Raw genomic sequence first — 8,307 nt, 5'->3', positions numbered from 1 at the left:
ACCATCCCCTGTAACATTTTATTACTGGATGTTTAAAATTTCTACTAACAGTAAAAGCATTATTGTCTATTTAACATTTGCGGGCTGTGGGCTTACAAGTAGCCTGAACAAAGTAAATAAAATCAAAGAAGTGTCCTACCATGATTATGAAGCTGATCTCAGTGGGAAATTTGTCCCTATCTATGTAGGGGCAGTGATAGCCATGCCAGTCCAGGGACTGACTGCTGTTCTACTGTAAGGTGCCTTGGTCAAGGTCAATGACTGGCGTACCTGACATGTAACAACTATACCATGCATATTGCTTTAGGTTGATAGATTATATTAATTAGGCTATGTATGCTTAAAAAAAATAATTCCAACATCCCCCTTCTTATTTTTATTTTTTTACAACTAGACTAATGTATGAAGCTGATGTGCTTCTTCAATGCAGTGCTGCAGCCGCATACAAAAATGATCATCTGAGGCTTCCTCTCATGAGCTGTTATATATATTTTTTCCTTTTATTATTTTGCACTCGTCTTTGGCCATTTGGAAGTTATTTTTGCCAAAATATACAGAGAAGAGATTAGATTTTTCTCAGTTTTTTTTATCCTATTTTTCATTTCTTTGCACATGTATTTTTTGCTTTGTACATTTGACTTTACTGTGCAGGCCGTCTTATTTGTTTGATCCAAATTAATTTTCCTTAAGAGAGATAATACAGGGTAATCATTCCAAGTCAATAACACTGTCATCAGAACAGTGATGAGAGCTGGGAAAAGCCCTTTTGCCTGGAACTCTTCTAACGTAAAGAACATAGAAAAGAGGGAAGGGTAGATGGATTACATTTATTTTAAGAAGGATGCACAAAAAAGTGTAATGGGGTAAAAACACAAAAACAAATAAAAAACCCTTTATGCACTTTTTATTTAAATAAGATCCTCGTGAATGGATGTTCTCTGATTGCGTTCTGTTGCAGGGTTCCACAGTGAGGCAGATGCTGTTGTGCTCCAATTGAGAACCTAAAAAGAAAATGAGATATGTTCAAAGATCCAAAAATGCTCTTAGAAAGAACTAAAACTGTAAGTATAGAATTACAAAACAAACTATTTGGATCTTGCTCTGTGCAGTGCCATCTTTTTGCTGTTTAGCCAGACTCAGAGCTTTCTCATAGTGTGATACAGATGATTGAAAGTTCCCCAGATTCACTAAAAAACAAACAAAAAAAAACAGTTACATCATCTTAAACATCAAACGATACTCAAATAAACAGAATTAGAGTTTTTAATAGGTTAAGAAAATCGGTTTGCAAGTTAAAATCTAATATAAAACCTGGAATAAGAAAAAAGATGAATAATTACATTCTGACCGTCCGAGTAAAACTCGGACTCTTAACTGCCACTTGTCATCGGACATGTCCTCCGCCACAGCGACAGATCGCAGGCCGTATTCTCTGGCTTTGTCAGGATGTTTGAGCTCCAGGTAACAACAGCCAATCTCATAAAGCAACCAGGCCTTCTCCAAATCACTATGAACAAAAGGAATCTTCTCTTCCCACCTGAATACAATAAAAAAGAGAAAGAATAGAAAGAAATTGAAATAATTTCTAGTTTGGAAGTAAAACAAAAATGTTTCCTTACTTACGATTCTATGGCTTTCGGAAACTGTTCAGTTTCAGCATAGATACGACCGATGTTGCCCAGAGCCCTGGAAGTAGCTTCTTGAAATTTGCTGTTGGTAAGAAAGATTACTTAAAAGATCGTCCATTATTAAAAGGCAACATTGACTCCAGTTTTCCATTTCTTTAGGTTCTTACCATTGTTTAGCCAACTCCAGGTCTTTGTAGTGATGCTCCAGAGCTTTATCTACGTCTCCCAAGTCAAACGAAGCATTTCCAATGCAGCTATGCAGGAAACACATCATCTCTTCTTTAATAGGGCAAACTTTCTTTGAATATCTTTGAACTCTTTTTATTAAATCTTCTGCCTTTTTCAGACTACATGTTGCACTCCCTGAAGACACACAGAACAATAAGAGAAGCTTTTACACAGAAAAAAATAAATATGAGTGAGCCACATGTTCAGCCAGAAGCCTAACTTACCGCCATCCATCTCATCAAGGCTCCCCAGGAGAAACTGAACCTTGTCAGAGGTGGAGCTAGATTTCTGCAGCTTCGGCCGATCCTTCTTCTCTCTGAGGGAAATTGGCGTCTCTTGACTCCTGAAGTCAGCGCAGTTGTATAAAGACGTGATACTGTTCTGAATGATGCTCTCCACTCGTTCTCGACTCTTTGTCTCATCTTTAGCCAAATCTGAACGGAGTTGCATACCAGCTTTAAGCGACAGTATTTCAAAATGAAAACATTTGAAGAAAATATTTTTGAAGTAAAAGTGGGTGAAAAGCTTTAAGCATAGGCAAAAAGATTCTGACTTTCGTCAACATATGGAAGAGAATTGGACAAAGGCAAATGACGATATATGGACAGTGTTAAACCTTGGTCTTTCAGAAGTTTCTCTAGAAATTTCTGGTGAAGGTAAAAGTTGCTCAGCAGTTGTTTGGTGGTCTTCTTGTTCTCCGAGTCCTCTGAAGTTTGATGATCTTTGTCTTCTGTCAGTTTCTGGATAACAGCAATTGGATGCTCTCTCTTCAACGGTTATTCATTAAAAAACACAGATAGAAAACAACATATCAAACAAAAGTTTAACACAATGAGTGACTTCTATTTGTTTACAGCAGAGGTAGGTGGAAATGATAAAGACTTTGGTAGGAACACTGTTGGTCTGATGTCATTGGTCTAATGCAAAAATATGCATGCTCGTTTTTTTAAGCTTGACGTGAAAATCATGGTGTATTTCCTTTAAAGAAAAAAGCAGCATTTCTTGCTACATTTATACAAATTTTATAAGCACTACACACACTAGATACTGTTAATCAATGACTAAAGCTGATCTGGTTCAGATGAATGAGGAAATAGGACTTTTTTTCATTTTGAAAAGGTTTGCATTTGAAATTACCAGCGACTAAGACAGTAGGTAAATCTGTGCCTATTTAACAGAATATAGTCTAATTATGTCTATTATATGTGGATTTATACTTTATTTTAGAAGATATAGACTTGTGCAGAGGTAAACATAGGAAACATCCACTCTTTCAAAACGAAACATAAGATTCAAGGGACGCCAAATAAATGTATTGTATTTACATGTGCCCTGGAACTAGAAGAGGAACTGACACTGAGCATTTAATATATTAACCTCATTCTACAAGTTGTACATCTAGGCTTTAGTTACTCTGTTTAACCCATTTCATTTATTGAAATAATGTCAACAAATTTAGTAATCGATTAATCGTTAACTGAGGGCTGCTCAGTGGGGCAGTGGGTAGCACTGCCTTGCAGCAAGAAGGTTCTGGGTTCGATTCCCGGTCCGGGGTCATTCTGCATGGAGTTTGCATGTTCTCCCTGAGCATGCATGGGTTCTCTCTGGGTATTCCGGCTTCCTCCCACAGTCCAAAAACATGACTGTTAGGTTAATTGGCTTCTCTAAAGTCCCCTTAGGTGTGAGTGTGTGTGTGAATGGTTGTTTGTCTCTGTGTTGCCCTGCGATGGACTGGGGACCTGTCCAGGGTGAACCCCGCCTCTCGCCCAAGGACAGCTGGAGATAGTCATCAGCACCCCTCGCGACCCCATTTGGGATAAGCGTGTAAGAAAATCGATGGATGGATGGATGGATTAATAGTTAACTGGAGTATAGAGACTCTAAAACATGTCTTTAGCTTTCAGAGCGACCCACTTAGAGCAGGAATTATACCAAATTTGTAAAACAAATATATATAAACATTTAGCATTTTAGATAAAAAAATGTTTTCATCTGTCAATATTCTCCATCCAGAATTCCTCTACTGCTGCAACAAAGCTGTATTGTAAATTATAAACATCTTTTTTACATCTAATTTTTAGTAGGGACAAGTAGGTTGGTCCAAAATTCTGGTAGGGACATGTCCCTATGGTCCCCATGCAATCCTACGACTATGGATACAATGTCAGTTTATGAAAGTACAGACATCTAAACACTTACCTTCTCCTTATCTTTAAGGTATGATAAATCTCCCTTAACTTCGAGGTTGACAGAGGAAGGACCTGCAGGTAGGTTCAGGAAAAATCAAGTTAAATTTTGATTATTTAAACTCTAAAAAGCCACAGTTTCCAGTGAATGTCACTAACTGCCAACATGGTTTCTTATTGCTTCTTCTGTCTTCTGGAGGCCAAGCCTGACTTCTTGCATCTGTGGGCGAATCTTGTGCGCTCTGTGGTAAAAAACCAGCGCAAATTCTAATTCTCCCATGGAATATAAAGCTTCTGCTTTTTGGTACAACCCCTAAAAAAATAAATAAATAGCGGAATATAAAACATAAATAAATGAGAGAAGTTGTTAATCTTTGCTCATGATGGGGGGAAATTACCTCAGGAAGTAAAGCGTCGTCTTTCAGTGAAGCTTCAGCGTCTATTAAAGCATTTCTAAACTCACCCATCCGATGGTAACACTTGGATCGATCCACAAAGCTTTTCTTGTCCTCATGGATTAAATCGAGCACCTAAAAAAAAACAAACAACCGCTTTAAAAAGTATCGGAAATAAGCATTAACCAGCCAAGCAACATTTAACTAACCGCACTAAAGCTGCTGAGCGCTTGTTTGTATTTTCCTTGCCGCAGTTTCCATTCCCCGTCAGCCCTCAACGTGGAGATTTTATCCTCAAAAGTTTCCTGCTTTTGTTTCTTCTGAGTTTCCATGAAGGACATTTAATTTAACCCTGAGTTTTAGCTACTAGCGAAAGGTGAGTTGATGAAAGCGTTACCTAGCAACCACAGAAACATGAGTCGAGGTTATGGCGCCCCCTTGTGGCACATTTCATTTATTCATAAAGCTGCTTCATGTGGAACGGAAAGCTATTTCATTCTTAATTTAGTGGATATATGAATAAATAAATACTAATGATAAATTAACATTCTATGAGATTAAAGCCACTTTAAAGCTAAACAAAATCTCATTTGATTTTTATTTATTTCAAGATTTATTTATATACTACCAGATTTATTTCTATTTTATTTTGTTAAATAACTTTAAATATTTCAGTTACTTTTTCAACTCTGTTTTGTATTTTAAGCTCTGTTCCGCCATACTAGCATTCAGTCAAGATGGTTTGCATCTTCTCTCAGTAAGTCTGAAATGCTTCCATCTTTAGACATTGCAAATTAAGTTTAATAAATTTAGAAAGCATTCTGCAAAAGGCTGCTAAAAATGGACAACTGTTTCCTTCTCTAATTGTGCAAAAATGGTTCCTGTTTTCCTCTACATCACTGACCTCTGACCAGCGCTGCACACACATAAACTCCGCCCCTTGACTGGAATACAAGATGAAATAAAAAAAAAGGCTAAAAATGAAAAAAACAAACTGTAAAAAAAGTAATTTGAATATGTAAAGTAGCTTTACAAAATAAGTCTCAAAACAATAAAACTGGAAGTAAAAAATTCTTGAAAAACGTATTTCAAAATATTTTAGTTTTACTTTATTGTGAAATTCATTTATTTCATAGAATCTGAATAATTTATCAATAGTATTCATTCATTTAGAAAGAAACGTCCTTACATTTATTATTGCTGACCAAAAAGAACGAATCAAACAGCAGAATTTTTGGGGAAACCCAGAGAAGGCCAACTTTATTGACGACTGGAACGTTTTAAAGGTAAAGAAAGGATGGTTTCCAAAGGGCAGAAACTGAGGGGAAAGAAGTCAGGAACAAATCAGGAATTTGCCAGGTTTCAAATATTCCAAAAGGTCTGACCGCCTAAGCCAAAAACCAATAAAACATCTGGAATTTAATGATATGAATCCTATGTGTGTACATTTCTGATTAACAGATGTCTTGGATCAACTTTCAACAAAGGCAGCAAGAGTTCATGCAAACCGAGCAAATCCATCATCATCCTGGTGGAAGGCTCAATACATTTTCTTCTTAGAAAGAGAAATATCCTCATCGTATATCAAAGTTCTTTTGACAGCAAACTTACAATAAATATAGAAATGAGAATAAAAAAAAAAAGAAAATAAAATGTTAACATCACAAATTAACACGTTACATTCCAGTAAAATGTACACTGCAGCAAGCTCAGAATGGCAACACCAAACATAAAACCAGTGATGGCAAAAGGGAGAGGTGATCTTCCAGCATGGATGTCTCAGCCTCCATCTCTCTCTAGTGTTCCAGCTACGCCATCTGTGTGGGTCAGGAGCTCCAGCTGTATTCTACTTTAAAATAGTGTGCCCCCATAGCCTATGCTCAGTGATTTTCCTCAGAAACCATTGATCAAGTTATCAAATTTCATGCAAAGAATACTCCCTCAGCAGAAAAGTGGGTAAAACAACAGCTTGCTGGATGAATTGCTGCATCTGAAGTTTCCCCAGGATGGCACTTCCCATACTGAATCATTTAGATCAAATTTCTGCTCCTATCAAAAATCATCCACACATTCTGGATTTTTGATAGTAATTACAGATTTTTGAATTAGTTGTATTTTGCCAGAAAAAAAGAAACTGAGTCATCTTTTGTGTCCTTGCTGTAAATAATTCACTGCTTGTGGTCGTCGGGTTGCATTCGCTCAGTCAATGGCATAGTCAAGAATCTGATTCCTTAGTCAGTTATTTAATGCGGATGGTGGGTAGAGGGGGTGACTTGTAGAAAAGTCCTGATGTAGTTGCCGTTTATGTCTCCGACTAGCCAAACTGGAAGAAGTAGTTTCCTGGTCCAGATGCTGAAAAAACAGTATTAAGTATTAAAATATTTTACCATCCAAACACAAAAATCACAGCAGCACGTTTGCTTTAGTTACCTTCAAAGCTAAAACCTCCTGGTCCTCCAAAGAACGCCTTGAAAATGTTGTTGGCATCGAAGTCTGGCAAAAAAAAAAAAACAGTTGACACAACTAGTTAACAGCAGCATCACCGTACGACTCTGCATATCAACCTGATCACCAGTATAACCTCCCAGTCCATCCCACCCCAGCACTGACCTCCCATATTCATGCCGTCATCCTCCAGGTCCTGTCCGCTGTCATAGCGGGCCTTTTTCTTTGGATCTGAAAGCACGCTGAAAGCCTCGCCCACTTCCTTAAACTTTTTCTCCTCTTCCTTCTGCACTTCAGTACTGGCTCCGCTGTGACGGTCTGAAAGGAACAGCAGACATTAGATAATGTTATTAGATGCAAAATGATTAAATTAGAAATTAGATGCTGAATCACAAAGGTTTGGAGGCCTTTATCACCTGGGTGATGTAAAAGTGCTCGTTTGCGGTATGCTTTTTTGATCTCCTCTTCTGTGGCATTCTTATCCACCCCTAGGATCTTGTAGTAATCTTTCCGCTTGCTTTTCTTTAACTCCAGTTGAGCCGTTTTGAGGAGATGTTTGTGTTCTAAAGAGTAAAAAAAGAAATAACTAAAATGCCTTTGATGGATTTATGTCATAAGTTTAAAAGGAAAGTATAACAATTTACATCCTTTAGAGCGATTAGATTCATACCTTTTGTCTTTTCTGTCTGGTACACCTTCTCATAGTCCCTCACTGCCTCTTCATACTGCTCTGTGTCCATATAGCTGAATTAAAGTATGCACAAGTTTTACTTCTTTACCCACTTTAAACAAAGAGCTGTCAGACTCAATACATTTTCTAAAGAGGTATGAAAAGTTAAATGCAATTCAAGGTGACTAAGTTAAGCCTCTTTGACAAACCATTGGGCTCTCCTTAAATAGGCCTTGATGTAGGTCTCATCTAGTTTAATGGCCTTTGTGCAGTCTTCAATGGCCTGGTCTAGTTTCTTCAGCTGCAGAGGAAAGGAAAAAAAAGGTTAAACTTCCTGTGGGGTTTAGGGCATACCTCCAAAATAATTTTTTTAATGATTTGGGGGAGATCTACTTGTGTGCCTAATTCCTAATCCTAAGTATTAAAGGTTTTCCACATCTCACTTTAGGGGGCGCTGTGGAGCCATTTGGTTAAAGCCAATTTTAATTTGATTGATAACACACGATTTTTCATGGGGAACAATTATTGGCAAAATTGATGACATGTTAAGGCCTCAAAAAATGCATTCTTAGGGGGATAAGAATAATAATTAAAGAAGCAAGCGGGTTGGATGACCCTTGGAGCTAAGCACTACTCGGACCCAAGTGTGACCTAAATCCGACCTTCCCGACAGCAGTTCTAGCTAGGGCTGCAACAACGAATCGATAAAATCGATAAAAATCGACTTTTAAAAGCGTTGGCAACGAATTTCATCA

At 37.6% G+C, this 8,307-nt stretch overlaps 2 protein-coding genes across 2 annotated transcripts in view; both read right to left on the bottom strand.

The window, feature by feature from the left end:
- Positions 1-868: 868 nt before the first annotated feature.
- On the bottom strand, positions 869-4,824 carry ttc25 (tetratricopeptide repeat domain 25). The gene is made up of 11 exons (XM_015397819.1): positions 4,647-4,824; positions 4,441-4,572; positions 4,202-4,355; positions 4,056-4,117; positions 2,473-2,623; positions 2,081-2,290; positions 1,796-1,991; positions 1,624-1,710; positions 1,341-1,537; positions 1,087-1,187; positions 869-1,001 (listed from the first exon to the last, which is right to left on the bottom strand). Exons 1-11 carry the CDS (start codon positions 4,776-4,778, stop codon positions 909-911), a joined length of 1,515 nt encoding a protein of 504 aa, XP_015253305.1. The 5' UTR covers positions 4,779-4,824; the 3' UTR covers positions 869-908.
- Positions 4,825-5,603: 779 nt separating this feature from the next.
- The window catches only part of dnajc7 (DnaJ heat shock protein family (Hsp40) member C7), an 11,711-nt gene continuing 9,007 nt past the window's right edge, over positions 5,604-8,307 (bottom strand). Inside the window, exons 9-14 of the mRNA XM_015397820.1 lie at positions 7,762-7,853; positions 7,553-7,626; positions 7,299-7,445; positions 7,048-7,200; positions 6,868-6,930; positions 5,604-6,789 (exon numbers count right to left, since the gene is read on the bottom strand). Coding sequence (XP_015253306.1) covers positions 6,752-6,789; positions 6,868-6,930; positions 7,048-7,200; positions 7,299-7,445; positions 7,553-7,626; positions 7,762-7,853 — 567 coding nt within the window. The 3' untranslated portion in view covers positions 5,604-6,751. The remainder of the gene's footprint in view (positions 6,790-6,867; positions 6,931-7,047; positions 7,201-7,298; positions 7,446-7,552; positions 7,627-7,761; positions 7,854-8,307) is intronic.

The sequence above is a fragment of the Cyprinodon variegatus genome, unplaced genomic scaffold (assembly GCF_000732505.1).
Source record: "Cyprinodon variegatus isolate N-32 unplaced genomic scaffold, C_variegatus-1.0 Scaffold889, whole genome shotgun sequence".
Lineage (NCBI taxonomy): Eukaryota > Metazoa > Chordata > Actinopteri > Cyprinodontiformes > Cyprinodontidae > Cyprinodon > Cyprinodon variegatus.
Note: the sequence above shows the minus strand (reverse complement) of the source record. Positions and strands in the feature narration are given on the sequence as shown.